Consider the following 14,651-nt stretch of genomic DNA (forward strand, 5'->3'; position numbering starts at 1 on the left):
TAAACTGAAGTTGAAATCAAATGTAAATTAACCTGCGATTTTTTTTTTCCTTCTAGTTATTTTTAGCTAAGTAACTGAGGATAGGATGTGAGGCTGGCAAACAACATTCGCTGGGAGGACCCTTATTGTGATCGAATTCCAAGTAGTATTTTTTAGTCACATCTCATTCTTACACACACACACGAATCCTGTTGTGTTTTAAACAGATACTGAAAACCTCAACTCTATTTGTGAGTCTTTTTCTTTTTTAAGATATCTTTCCTACAGACAGAATCTCTAGGAGCCAGCCAACAATCCAGGCCTCACACTTTAGCTAACAGCTTCATAGTTCAAAAAAAGTAGGGTGGGGGAAGTGAGAGTGAGTAAAAACAAAATGAAAATGACCAAGATGTTTTGGGAAACACTTTACTACAGTTACTAGGTGACCTCACTGGGGATAGCACACTCTCCAGAAACCATATTTACCACGAATCACCCAAACTATTATATTCAATAAGGTCAAAGGGCTGGATTTATGTAATATTTTTAAATTTACATTTTATAAATATAAGGATACTGTGTGTATTATCAAATAATTCATCTGTATTTCTAAAGTGTCATATTTTCTATCGTTCTTGTTAATCTGTTTGAACTAGGGAGAAAAAAAGGTATTGACATAGTTGAATACTGGATCCATCAATCACTAAAATTGAACCAAGATCCAAGTTTTCATAGTTTAATTCTATACCATCCATACTTCTCACCAGAAAACTGATAAGGGCTGACATAAATAACTCAGTTGGAAGGATATCTGACTATCTTATAAAAACATTATGCAGAATCTTTAAAGGTGTTAGCCCTGGCAGGATTCCTAGGTAAGAATAGGCAGCTATACCATATTCTACTTTTGGTGGCCTCCTCACTTTTGGATTTTGTCATGACTTCAACCAGGCCCCCTTTGAAGGTTTATTTCTGAACACAAACCTTTCTCCTTCGGCTGGTCTCATTTTTTTAGTGGTCTAGGGAAAGAGACCGAGGCAGGCTGTGGCCTATTTTAAATCCTTAGGTTCCTCTCCCTCCCACTCCTTGCCCTTCTCCCCTCCACATTCCTGCTACATGGAAAGGCAGTGGGGCCTCATACCTCAACATTTTATTAAAGAACCACTTAGCCATTCTCTCACCAGGATGGGCACAAGATGCCGGTTATTCCCTTAGATGAGTGGGTTTTTAAAAAGCTGGGTGGGAGACCCCATGCTACAAATTTAATTCAAAAACTGTTAAAGGAACCTTTTTTTAAATCTCAAGAACAGCCTTTTCACACTTCTCTACCACCTTTCCATTGGCTGTGTGTAAATAAACAAAGACCACCAAGTGAGAAAAGGCTATTTATTCAAAGCTTGCTACAGCAAGGGAGGCAGCCACCTTCACTCAGCTTGGGACTTACAGGCCGGCAGTGAAAAAAAAAAAAAAAGAAAAAAAAAGGGGGTGGGTGGAGTAGGCTTCAGGGTATGCTCTGATTGGAGGTTAACTCGGGGAAGCTGGAGGCGGGCTAACTAGAAGCCGGGCGTCTAACGTGATTGGTTGGGGGGGGGAAACATATTTGGCTTTCTCTGATTGGTCCCGAGTTGGTAACAGGGGCAAAAATTTGGGAAGCTGGCAGTCAATGGCCGACTCCTGCCCGTTCTAAGCTGATCACTGCAGAGGCTGTGGTTTGGCTTCCCGTGTTGGTTGCAGCAGAGGTTGTGGGTCGGAGTTCTGTTGTCAGCATATGGTCCCGTCATTGCCCTGTATATTGTCTGTCAACTGGGTGAAACCCAGGTTTTTATTTTCCCTTGACCTGGATAACTTTCAAACTTCCGATTTTTGTTTTACCTGGAACAAGATTGCATTCCTGTTATTTCTGTTAAGGATAAACGGAGACATTAGGATATGGAAAGTATTTATGGGAACAAATACATAAGTGTCTTTCTGATGAGGGTCAGGCTGGAGAAAGAATCACCCTCGGTCCTCTGATTGCCCATTTCCGTACACAACTCCTATTACCATTATAACTGACTCCTTAGCAGCGTTTCCTTCCTTCGGGGGGTGGGGCTCGGCCTCCTTGGTTCCCTCTCTTTGAGGACTGACCTTTGGGGCCGAGAGAGAAGGATCGCTGCCCCAGTCTCCCACTTCCCTTCCCGAAGCTCGCTTTCCGGGTTCCGGCCCGGGTCGCACCCCCGCTACCCAGCACCCCACCCCCGCGCAATCCTCCTACAGCGTCCTCCACCCACGCCCCTGCCCGCCCGCGCACAGCGCCCCCTGTCCGCCCCGCGTCCTCCCCGGTTCTCCCCACCGCACCGGTCCCGGCCGGCCCCCCTTCCGGTTCCCACACCCGGGCGCGTGCCGGCGCCTCCGGACCAGTGGTTCCGCGCGTTCCTGCACGGAGGCGCGGGGCTCGAACGGACGCGACCCCCTTGGTCCTGCAGCAGCTTCCCCGGCCCGCGGGAGATGTCAGGTCAGCTCTCCCGTCCCCGAGTCGCTACCCGGTCCTTGGTCAGGAATAAGCAGATCCTCCTCGGGTCCCAAGCCCCCGACATCCATTCTGGGGGTACTCTTCCCAGCCACCATTCCCCGATCATTTCTCCTCAGCTGTGGAAAAAGGAGCCCTCCTTTCTCTTCAGAAAGGGACCCGTATTTTCCCTTCAACTTCCCTCAACTTGGGCCCCCGCGGGCCCCCAGTCGGTGGGAAAGCACTACCCTCCATTTTCGCTCCAGGGAGGTTCCTCGGCCCGGATTTCCCCTGCCACGAAGCAGGAGAGGCAGAGGCGCCGCGCCTCAGCGGCTGCAGCTGGGCCCTCGCCATCTTGCGCGGAGGAGGAGTCGCGGCGGCAGCCATGCGGAGAGCTAAGGGGCGGGGGTGCTGCGGCCGAGGGAGGGGGCGGGGAGCCGAGTTAGCTCGGCCCGGGCGGCGGCTTCGGCGGCGCCTTGAGAGCGGGCAGCGGCGGAGGTAGGGCTGCGCGGCTCGGGGAGCGGGCGAGCGCCGGCAGGCTGGCCCCCAGGCCCCCGGAGTGGAGCGGGACGGGGGGCGGGGCGGGGTGCGGCCGAAGTGAGGGGCCGGGTGGGGGCGGGCGGAGGTTTCCGAGGAGGAAGGAGCCGCCGCCATTTTGGGAGCTTCGAGTCAACAATAAAGGACCGAGGGTGCAGAGCGGGTGTGGCCTCAGTGGTAGGACTCGGGCCCGAGCCGCGAGGAGTGGGGTGAGGTGAGGGGTTGGAGGTCGGCGGTGCAGCGGGGGCTGCGGGGAGTTACCCCCTCCCCCGGCCGGCGTGGGGGGCGCTCTGAGGCGGAGGCCTGAGGCCTGTTCGGGCCCGCGGGAGGAAGGCGGGCGGCAGCTGTGGGGCGGGGGCGCCCGGGAGGAGTGGGATAGAGCACTGTTCTGCCCGGCGGGGTCCGGAGGAGGAGCGGGAGAATTCCTCGGAGGAGCTTTGTGGGAGACGAGGGAAGGTGGGATCGTAGGGGGCGGCAAGGACTTAGGGAGATCGTGGAGGTTATAGGGTACGAGGCGGCCCTATAGGGGGCGGCAGGAATATGCAGTAGCGGAAGGCTGGGTTTCGAAGAGGACCGGCTGCTTGACGGAGTAAGGCCTTGCAGGTCGAAAGCAAGGGGGTGATTATGGAGCCCCAGAGTCGTGGAGAAAGGAGGGACCGTCTGACTTAAGGGTTTCTCTTTGGGGCCTTTTGCGGGAGCCCCTATTGTTTCCTACCCGCGGAGCTGGTTCCCTGCTCTTGTTGCGCAGATACGATTTCAGGGCCCCAACCCATTTGTGTTTATGGGCCCAGGGAGCTGACTCGAAGTGTGTGGGTTTGGTGGTGGTGGGGGGGTGTTGAAGGGTAGGGAAACAAGAAATTATTTGCCTACGGTTATAGGGCTCAAATCACTGGCTTGATTTCCCTTATCGCTCATTCCCCTTTCTCTTCAACAGTCCCCTCGCCCCTTCAAAATAGAACGGTCACTCCAACTTGCAGACCAAGCTTAGAGAAACTGCGCTGCATTCGCACACAAAAGGTCTTTTTGGAGATGACGATACTGTTTTGGGTGTGAAACTGTCAATTGCTAACTACAAGCTGGGAAGTGCTGTAATTAACTCCGCTAGGGGTTCCTCCCAACTCGTCTTTGTTTCGTTCGTATTTTTGAAAATGTAGAAAATAAAGCTTGCAAATCTAAATTGGGAAGGGGTAGGAGGAATATTTCTTTTCCCGAGACGTAGAGCTGCAGTGCTGGTTTTAGCTTAATTGAGAGGGGAGCAGTTATCACATAGTCGCATTTTGGATGCAGGGAGGTATGAGGTCTTAACGTGCATGATGGACAGTAATGATACCATTTAATTTTTAGAAGTTGCCACCTTCATCCTCTTAGTGTTTGCAAATAAGTAAGTCTTCTGGTATGAAGTAGGTGATATCGCTGATCATAATATAAACCTGTCAATACAGGAAACCAATTACTACCTTGCAGTGAAATTGGATGGCTCTTAACCACCCTCTGCTTAAGAGGTCACTCAGCTTCTGGGAGACTTGGAAATATACAGCTTTGTGTACCTGATAATCAGGATTTGCTTGTGAGCAACTTTATTTTCAATTAAAAAAAAAGACATCAAAGAGGTTTTTTAAAAAAATTTTATTGTTTGAGAAACCTTGGTGTATGGCAGAAACGCTAATTAATAAGTTAGTTTATGTTTGGTAAGAAATGTAAAGGAGTTAAAGAACAAAGCAAACAGAGCAGCCCTTTATTTTCTGGCCTTTTTCCCCCTGGCTTTTCAATTACGTTTTCATGTACTTCCTTTAAAAATAATTTTATTTGGGGAATAATTTAAAAACTTTTTTAAGTTAACAATTAGTACTCTGGGTTTCCTGGAAAGTTTGATTAAAGTTACTAGTATCTTTACCCTTTAACAGATTTTTTTTTTTAACACAGCTAATTTCCTTTTTGTGTTTTTGTAATTTAAAAAAATGCTACTTCAAGTTGGGATATACTTTGAAAAGTGTTATGTTTAAAAACGTAGCAGTTTTTTTTAGTATTCAGATTTAATTAAGGTAGCTAAAAGGTTTCTTGGCTGTTTTTCAAGCAGAAGATTTTGACAGGTAGACATATTTATATCCCTTGACATGCTTCAGTTACTGTTTTAAAGGGCAAAAACTTAAGGGAAAAAAGAAAATGTATTTTTCTTTATAAAGTTTAACTTCTGTCGTTGAAATTCACAAGGGCAATGTGTTCTTCTTAAAGCATAAGGTGCAGTCAAAAGCTCAACTCTTCAAGGATTCTCAGTTGTCAGAAATAGAAAAAAAATTAATGAATTGTCTTGCCTTGTTCATTTGTAGATTTACATTAAGTTGTGCGATACTTCACTGAGTTGTAATGCAATTGAATGTAATGACTCATTGACTTTAAGAGGTGGCAGGGACTTCAGAGAATTCATCAGGGAGGAAACAAGGGAAGAGATTGTCATTTGACAACTAATGCTAACTTAATCACAGTATCTTTCTACTTTGTATTCTCTGGGTTGATTTGAACTGACAGTTTAAAATGTTTGAGATGGGTCTTGGTGCAGGTTTGGTTTTTGAGGCAGTTCATCTTTTTGTGTTTTTCCTAGCTTGGCTAGTGATTTGGTCTCAGTGCAGCTGTATTCTTAATTCTTTAATTTAAAAGAAGAGAGTTCTTCTAAAGGAGTTCTTTAAAAGGGAAACAAAGTTTTTTTCTAATTTTACGCTGTTTGCTAATTTAACTTTTTTCTTTGTTTCAGACTGAAGTGAGCGAATTCAGATATATAACTCAACCTTGTTAGAGGGCTTTATTAAAAAATAAAGAGTTGATTCCGTGCATGAGAGCAAGTTACTGCTGCTTACCGTTCAGAGACTTACAGGTGCTTGCCTGCATTGCAATAAAGGACTCATATATTGAGCAAGACTTATATTTATCTCTTCGTTTTGGAGAGCCTAATAAACTGTTATTACAGTTTCTCTACTGACTTTCAAAAGTTTTGAAGTTTGAAAGAGACATCTTTACAATTAATACAGCATGAGCACGGCCAGAACAGAGAACCCTGTTATAATGGGTCTGTCCAGTCAAAATGGTCAGCTGAGGGGCCCTGTGAAGCCCAGTGGTGGCCCCGGAGGAGGGGGCACACAGACACAGCAACAGATGAACCAGCTGAAAAACACCAACACAATCAATAATGGCACTCAGCAGCAAGCACAGAGTATGACCACCACTATTAAGTAAGTGTTAGAATAAATAATAAACACACTTGGGGGACCAAGGAGATTTATTTTGTTAGTTGTTGACTACTTTGTGTATACCTTAGTTTAACCATTTTGATTGCAAATAGAGGACAGATGACTTCGTTTTATGGCCAGCAGGTATTTGCAATAGAAGACTATTTCTTTCATAACTAATTCAGGTTTATTAAGTAACAGACTGGCACAGATTAATAATATATATTAATTTTGTATAGACTATTTTTTGAAACATGTCTGGCTTTCATAATGAGCTCAGATTCTTCTTGTTTTTGCCAGTATGGCTTTTTCCCTAGTGTTAGAACTTGACCTGATCCTAGTTTGAATGGCTGTTATAGCCAATTTCACATTTTAAATTTAACGACTTGCCCAGCCTTCTGAACTTCAAACATACTCATAGAAAATTTATCCATAACTTTTTTTTAGTTTATGACACTTTGCTTTTCTGCCCTATTTATTTACTTTCCAAATACACTTTCTCCTCTTACACACACGCACACAAAATAACAAGCAGTTTATGTCATAGGGAACTCAGGATTTTGAACTCCTATAAACACATCTCTGAATAGTCCCATACCCCTTTGACGACTTCTAAAAACGTAAGAGCCTCATCTTACTACAGAATATTTTTTCTTTTAAATTTAAAAGTGTGTATGCTATCATCTTTAAGTGTACACTTTAAAGTATTTGAGTGGTAACTATGACTCCAAAGAATCGGTTAATAGAAAATTAACATTCAAGAATCTTGACCCATTTGAGATTTGTCTTTGTTAAAAATCTAGCCATGTAAGTTGATTTAACCTCTAGAAATCTTCATAAGATGATAAAACTCTTTCAAGGAACCAAAGCTTGTGTTTTATTATAACCTAGATCTTTTCCATGCTTAAAAAGTACTTACTAAAGAAAAATAGCCCTAACTTCCAACAGAATTGGTTTGGTCACTGGGAGATTTGGCATTAATACATATTCTATTATTATTTTATTATTTTTTAAGTGTTTTATTTATTTTTATGTTTTTGCGGTACACGGGCCTTTCACCGCTGCGGCCCCTCCCGCTGCAGAGCACAGGCCCCGGACGCGCAGACCCAGCGGCCATGGCTCACGGGCCCAGCAGCTCCGCGGCACGCGGGATCCTCCCGGACCGGGACACGAACCCGCGTCCCCTGCATCGGCAGGCGGACTCCCAACCCCTGCGTCACCAGGGAAGCCCTCTATTATTTTTGAGATGAATATTTTAATTAGTATAGAAATCAAGAATATTTTCTAAATTGCAGCTTGTCTTGAAAAAATATGAATAGGCTAGCAATATTTAGGCTATTTTTAATTCTTAATGATAGAAACATAAAGCTGCATTATTTCTTTTTTTTTTTTGTACACGGGCCTCTCACTGTTGTGGCCTCTCCCGTTGCGGAGCATAGGCTCCGGACGGGCAGGCTCAGCGGCCATGGTTCACAGCCCTAGCCGCTCCGCGGCATGTGGGATCTTCCCGGACCGGGGCATGAACCCGTGTCCCCTGCATCGGCAGGCGGACTCTCAACCACTGCGCCACCAGAGAAGCCCTCATTTCATTTTGAGAGTATTTTCTACTTGAAATCAGATTTGAGACAACAGTGGATTTTACCTTTTTTTTGCTTTTCCTAGGATTAATGGTTTTTTTTTCAATTCTGTGGATCTTTAAATCTCAGTTTAAATGTCATCTCTTCTATGAAGACTTCTAGATCCCATGGCTCAGAGCTCTTCTAATACCTATCTCTATCACTTGTTTTCTCGTTAAAAATTTTTTTTAACCTCCTGAGATTATAAATTTTTTTTGTAGGCAGATTTTGCGTTGTATCTTCCTGCATTTTTATCCACGATTTAGTGAATTTGGCAATGTGGCAAGCTGGCTTACTATGATGTTCAGTTGACATTTTTGTTTATACCAAACTTTGCTATGGTATAGACTGGGGTGAAAGGCTTTAGTACCCTTGGATTGGTAGCAAATAGTTGCCTGTGTTACAGTATCTTGGATTATGTGGGACCTAGCTTTAAGTAAAATAATGTGCTTATCTTTCTAAATCAAGACTCTTGAGATGTTTGAGGTGCTCTAATTATATGAGTTGTTACAGTTAAATCAGTGAAAGCTTATTTATTTTAAAGACACAGTTGAAAGCATTGTCTGCTTTATTGATAGTCTTTTTTCTCTTAGATGCTTTGGATGTTATATTATTTGAAGTTTTTACCTGACCAAAAAGAAAATTTTTTATTACGTTTTCTTTGTTATTTTCTTTCGTGGTTTCAGGCATCCCCAGTAAAAAAGATTAAGAGAGATGTTTACTAACAGCTAATATCGAGTTCTTCTTTTGCCAGGCATTGTGCTGAGTGCTTTATAGAAATTATTTTATGTAATTTTATCCTATTTTATATATGAGAGAATGGAGGTTTAGAAAAGTAACTGTTGCAAGGTCATAGAACTAATATGTAGAAGAGTCAGGGCTTGAACTCAAGTCTGAAACTTTATAGATTCCTTGGCTTTAACTAGTCACCAAGAGTTACAAACTCAGATGCCTATAGGGGACTGCCAGATTAGAGCGTACTTGCCCTATTAAAAGGCATCAACCACTTGATTTTAAACTCCATTTACTAAGCTCTATCAAACTGTTGCCATGCAGAAATTTGGAACCAGTGTTACTAAAGCTTCCAGATTTTTTCAAGAAAATCCAGAATCTGGACTTTTACACAAAATCTCCTAATTTTTTAATGTTGGCCACTAATTTAAAACACACACTATGGGCTTCCCTGGTGGCGCAGTGGTTGAGAGTCCGCCTGCCGATGCAGGGGACGTGGGTTCGTGCCCTGGTCTAGGAAGATCCCACATGCCGCGGAGCGGCTGGGCCCCGTGAGCCATGGCCACTGAGCCTGCGCGTCCGGAGCCTGTGCTCCGCAGCGGGAGAGGCCACAAAAAACACACACACACACTATATAGGTCAAACAAAACATATGGGTTACTAGTTTTGAAAACGGTTGGACTGTATACAACTCTGCTTTTCTTAAGAGGATGGATACCTTACTCCCTTCTATTCTTGATTTTTTAAAATTCTCCCTAGATTGTTGTGCTTTGTAAGAAAACAGTTTTTCTAAAGTTTATCTCTTTTGTTACCTGTATTCTTAAGTAAACGGCAATATGTTCAACTTAGTGTGTTTTTTAGAATTATAATCGAGATGAATTATCTTTGTATTTTAGAATACTAATGCTGTGAATTCTGATACTTCAATTTTACTGTATTCTCTCTAGACCTGGTGATGACTGGAAAAAGACTTTAAAACTCCCTCCAAAGGATCTAAGAATCAAAACTTCGGTAAGTTGGTTGTAACATTCAAGTGGAAAAATCCTGAAACTCTAAAAGTGAAGTAGTTATTTAATGATAACAGGCACTGTGTTTACTCTTAAGTAAGTTGAAGTGGTTGAAATTGTGTAACTCATGTATGACGAGTTGCCCAAAATTTCCACTGTTTGGAGGAATTAGTAATAACGTGTATGTATACACATTATTGCAATATATAATGTAATATTTAATATACAGTATACAATACAGTAATTATTATATATATAGTATTTAATATATAATTTATATATTAAATATCGTGTTTATACGTATATATATCTTATCTCTTTTGTGGAATGCTTTTATGGTTTTCAAGGTGTTTTCTCAAAATTCTCATTTCCAGCAGCACAGTAAGTTTCAGGGTAGGTATTGTCCACATTTTGTGGATGAGAAAACTGAAGTTGAGAGGTTAGTTCTCTTAGCCCAGTGTTCTCAACCAAGGGCAATTTTTGTCCCCAGGAAGCATTTAGCAATAGCTGGAGCAATAGCTGGTTATCACAGCTGAAGGGATGCTACAGAACAGCCCCTTACAGCAAAGAATTTTCTGGCCCAAATTTCAATAGTGCTGGACTTGAGAAACCCTGGTTTAGACTAGGATATTTGTAGGCAGTGAATGGTGGAGCTAGGGTTTGACTTCATATCTTGTGGTTTGATACTTATATAGAAATAACAGTATTCCATCAGTCCTTAGAGAAAAATGACCACAGGGTGGCTGGTCTTTCCCCAAAACATAGTTTTTAAATGGCTTGTGTGTGTTAAAAAGAGTGGTTATTTTTCAGTTGAACTATAGATCAAGACAGAACTAATCTGCGCATATTTATATTTTAAATGGGTTAAAGAATTAGTCTCTCAAACACTTTATTAAGCATGCTAATTACCAAAGGAACCCAATTGTACTTCATTCTTCTGATGCTGTTTGTTTTTGTTTGACCAGGATGTGACCTCCACAAAAGGAAATGAGTTTGAAGATTACTGTTTGAAACGGGAGTTGCTGATGGGAATTTTTGAAATGGGCTGGGAAAAGCCGTCTCCTATTCAGGTATGTTTCCCCTTTTTTATCATATGTATAATGTTATGAGTTAAGCGTTACACACTTTCTGATCTGCGGGAATGATACAGTGAAACAACAGTTCTCTCCAGTTTATATACACACACACATATATATATGTACACACAGGCATACACACTTTCTGAACCTTTAAATGGTAAGTTACAAAATCATGGCGCTTTATTTCTAAATATTTCAGTGTGTATTTCCTAAGAATAGGGATAGTCTCTTGAATAATCATAGTCCAGTTATGTTCAGTCAATTTAACTTTAATGCAGTATTTCTATCTCATCTGTCATTTGTAGTCTTATTTTTAACTGGCCCCCAGATTTTGTCTTAAAGCATTTTGTTTCTCTTCCATACAAGATTCATCCTAGGATCAGGTATTGCATATAATGGTTACATCTCTTTTAGTAGTGAGCATTTCCCTGTTCTTTTTTTGTCTTTTATGACATTGACATGTTAAAAATATGGCCCCCTTCCTTTTTTTTTCCTCCAGTAGAACATTCCTCATTTTGGGTTTGTCTCATATTTCCATGTGATTAGATTCAAGTTATGCATTCTTAGCCAGAATACTGCAGAAGTCACATTTGGAGGTATAGTGTTCATCTATTCCTCAAGGGTGATTTTAATTTTGATTACCCTTTCAAAGTGGTGTCTTGATTTTTCTACTGTATAATTATTGCTCCCCCCCACCACCTTAAAACTAACAAACAGTCTTTGGGGAGCATTTTAAGGCAATGCAGATATACTACTCTTCATAAAAATTTCCCCCTAAAAAAAAAAAAAAAAAAAAAATTTCCCCCTAACTCCTCCTTATGTATCTATGTATTATCAGTGTGGACTCATGAATTTTTTTTAATGGTATTTTTTATATATATAAATGTATTTATTTATTTTTTATTTTTGGCTGTGTTGGGTCTTAGTTGCTGTGCACGGGCTTTCTCTAGTTGTGGTGAGGGGAGGCTACTCTTCATTGCAGTGCACAGGTTTCTCATTGTGGTGGCCGCTCGTTGCGGAGCACAGGCTCTAGGCGCACGGGCTTCAGTAGTTGTGGCACACGGGCTCTAGAGCGCAGGCTCAGTAGTTGTGGCTCATGGGCTTAGTTGCTCTGCGGCATTGGCAGGCAGACTCTTAACCACTGTGCCACCAGAGAAGTCCCTTTAATGGTATTTTTGTGCTCGAATTGTCCCGTATTTGGCCAGCATGAGCTCCTTCAGGCCGGTTCCTTTGTGTTTGTAATGTGCCTCTTTCGTTTTTTTCCTCTGATAGACTATTTTATAAAGCAGTTTTAAGTTCATAGCAATTGAGCAAAAGAGATATTTCATAAATCCCTGCCCACACTCATGCATAGCCTCCCCCATTATCAGCATTCCCCACAAGAGCAATATTTGTTACAACTGATGAACCTGTGTTGACACATTATCACCCAAAGTCCATAGTTTGCATTAGGGTTCATTCTTGGTATTGTAAATTCTATGCGTTTGAACATATGTATAATGACATGTATCCACCATTATAGTATCATACAGAGTAGTTTCACTGACCTCCGTGCTCCACCTATTCACCCTTCCCTTCTCCCTTTGTTTTTCTTGAGCACTTCCTTTTTGGTGTATCACGATGTCAAGCTTATCTGTAGAGCCACCCTTCCCCAGCCTCAGAATCAGCTATTTCTCCAAGGAACTCTGATTCCAATTAGTGGGGAGTAGGTGCACTCTTTCAGTGAAAAGAGCAGGGAAATATATGTATGTATACACATACATGCCTGTAGACCTAAACATGTGTTATACATGTACAGATTTGATAAATGTGATTGTTGTCTTCACATTTTTAAGTTGAAGCTGTTGAATCCAAGCTGTACTCAGGACAAACTCTGTGACATCATTGAGTACTTTTTCATTGAACAAACATGTATCAAGTGACCTAGAAAGTGTTAGACCCTGAGGGTGTTATGATGAACAAGATAAATAGGGTTCCTGCACTCAGAGTCTGGTGGAAAGGACAGCTTATTGTACAGGTAATTTCAGTGTAATGTAATGGGCACATATATGTAGTTGAAATTGCACATATATGTAGCCACTAGGGAAGATGGAACAACCTGGAAGAAGTGATCCATGTTCCAAGTGGGGAACACTGGAATGGTGATTGCCTGGGGATGAGAGTGTGCCTTTGTGGACAAACTGAAAGGAGTTTGTTGTGGTTAGAGAAAGTATCAAGATAAAGTTATACCTCATCAGGCAATTTGAGTGCAGATATCAAAAATATTTAGGAATCTACTTTTCCATAATATAGTTCATGTTAATCTATTTTATCTATAGGAGTGAAACATTTTATGGGCACTTTTCTACTGTATCATTCAACTTTGTATCTCTAGTACTTAGCAAGGTGCATGGCAGGAAATAGGCCCTCAGTTGTATTGCTTTGTTGGAATTATGGTTAATGGATATCTGTAAGCGAACTTCGTCTAGAGAAGTGTTGTAGAGCACTGTCTTTGCGGTGAGGCTGCGCGGATTGAATCCCAACTCCACTCCTAAGGAGATTATTTAAATGTCTCGAAGCCTCCGCTTTCTGACCTATAAAATTGATATAATAGTGTATACCGTGGGGTTGTTGTAAAGATTAAGTGAGGTAATTCATGTTAGTATCCTTATTGCAGTGGCTAATAGGTGACAAATGCCCAATAAATGTTATGGGGTTTTATTTTATGTAGTAGTTTTATCAAAAAAGGAGATTGGTTCATTTGGCAGAGTTAATTCTTAATGGACCCTTGCTGACTCCTGTTTCACACCTTTGTATTAAATTTTAAAATTCACTTTGTTATTTGCATTCTCAGTTTTGTATAGCATATAGATAGTTAACTCTCCAGCCACTTAGCCAGTCTACCATCTAGCTTTTTCTGTAAAGTAGAAATGATCTCCCTCACAGGGTTTTATTGTGAGGATCGAAGGTTGTGTACAGGCATACCTCGTTTTACTGTGCTTTGCTTTACTGTATTTTGCAGATACTGCGTTTGGGTTTTTACTGTTTTTTTTTTTTTTTTTTAAACAAATTGAAGGTTTGTGGCAACCCTGTGTTGTTAGATGATGGTTATTATTTTTAAATTAAGGTGTGTATATTGTTTTTTTACACAATACTGCTGCACACTTAATAGACTATAGTATAGTGTAAACATAACTTTTATATGCACTGGGAAACAAAAAAATTTGTGTGACTCACTTGATTGCACTGATCTAGAACCGAATCCACAATGCTCCAAGGTGTATTTTGAAACAGCAAGCAGAGTATGAATATAAAGTATTATTCTGTATACCTGAGACTATCATTCACATTGCTTTTTCCTGCACTATTGTTTTGCCTGAGGATCCATGGAAAACACAAGATAACATGCTTCTTAGAATCATTCAGTGTAACAAACCATAAATACTAAGACTTTAGAACCAAAAGAAATCTAGAAGTCCTCTAGTAAAATCCAACCTCGTGACTGGCATTCTTCTTGTCTACCTTCTTTCCTAACTTTTTTTTTTGTTATTTTTTTTTTCTTTTCCTAAAACGTGTCTATTGTCTTTATAGTACTTAGTTTTACAGTTTGATCCAGGCATTTTTTTTTTCTCTCCAGATATAAAATCCTCTTGACCAGATGGGTGTCATATACATTTGAATCTTTTTTAAGAGATCTGACTTAGTTGCACTTTGGCTATAAGATTATTAGAAAATGAGGCACTTAAAATCTTTTGAGACGATACAATTTTACACTGACAGGCTGGAACCAGATATACTACAGATTGCTTCCACACATTTTTCTTTGGTACAGCCATCTGTGATTCTAGTTCTTGGTCTGAATGCTGTGCCCAGTAGCATAACCATGCCATTCTGAGGCCTAGCTTTACAGGAGTAGAGACTTCTTTGGAGGACCTAAGAGTCTGTCTTATTCTGCTTAACATTGAGAAACCTTACATTAACATGGGGATGATTGGTGACAGCTCTTGCTGCTT

General features: G+C 41.4%; 1 protein-coding gene and 1 long non-coding RNA gene across 8 annotated transcripts in view; one reads left to right on the forward strand and one right to left on the reverse strand.

Moving 5' to 3' along the window:
* Window positions 1–1,351: 1,351 nt before the first annotated feature.
* LOC116757634 lies at window positions 1,352–2,234 on the reverse strand. The gene is made up of 2 exons (XR_004351047.1): window positions 2,023–2,234; window positions 1,352–1,851 (listed from the first exon to the last, which is right to left on the reverse strand). It is a non-coding gene; the product is annotated as an uncharacterized LOC116757634 (long non-coding RNA).
* A 43-nt stretch (window positions 2,235–2,277) lies between these two features.
* The window catches only part of DDX6 (DEAD-box helicase 6), a 34,781-nt gene continuing 22,407 nt past the window's right edge, over window positions 2,278–14,651 (forward strand). For 2 of the 7 annotated variants that reach the window (XM_032639602.1, XM_032639608.1), the window contains exons 1-4: window positions 2,870–2,965; window positions 5,754–6,228; window positions 9,521–9,584; window positions 10,546–10,650. In XM_032639602.1, the coding sequence (XP_032495493.1) occupies window positions 6,029–6,228; window positions 9,521–9,584; window positions 10,546–10,650 (369 nt within the window). In that variant the 5' untranslated portion in view covers window positions 2,870–2,965; window positions 5,754–6,028. Of the gene's footprint in view, window positions 2,474–2,869; window positions 2,966–3,100; window positions 3,219–5,753; window positions 6,229–9,520; window positions 9,585–10,545; window positions 10,651–14,651 lie in introns of those variants that run through there. The other 5 variants (XM_032639605.1, XM_032639603.1, XM_032639609.1 and 2 more) reach the window with 5 other exon arrangements.

The sequence above is a fragment of the Phocoena sinus genome, chromosome 8 (genome assembly GCF_008692025.1).
Source record: "Phocoena sinus isolate mPhoSin1 chromosome 8, mPhoSin1.pri, whole genome shotgun sequence".
Taxonomy (NCBI): domain Eukaryota; kingdom Metazoa; phylum Chordata; class Mammalia; order Artiodactyla; family Phocoenidae; genus Phocoena; species Phocoena sinus.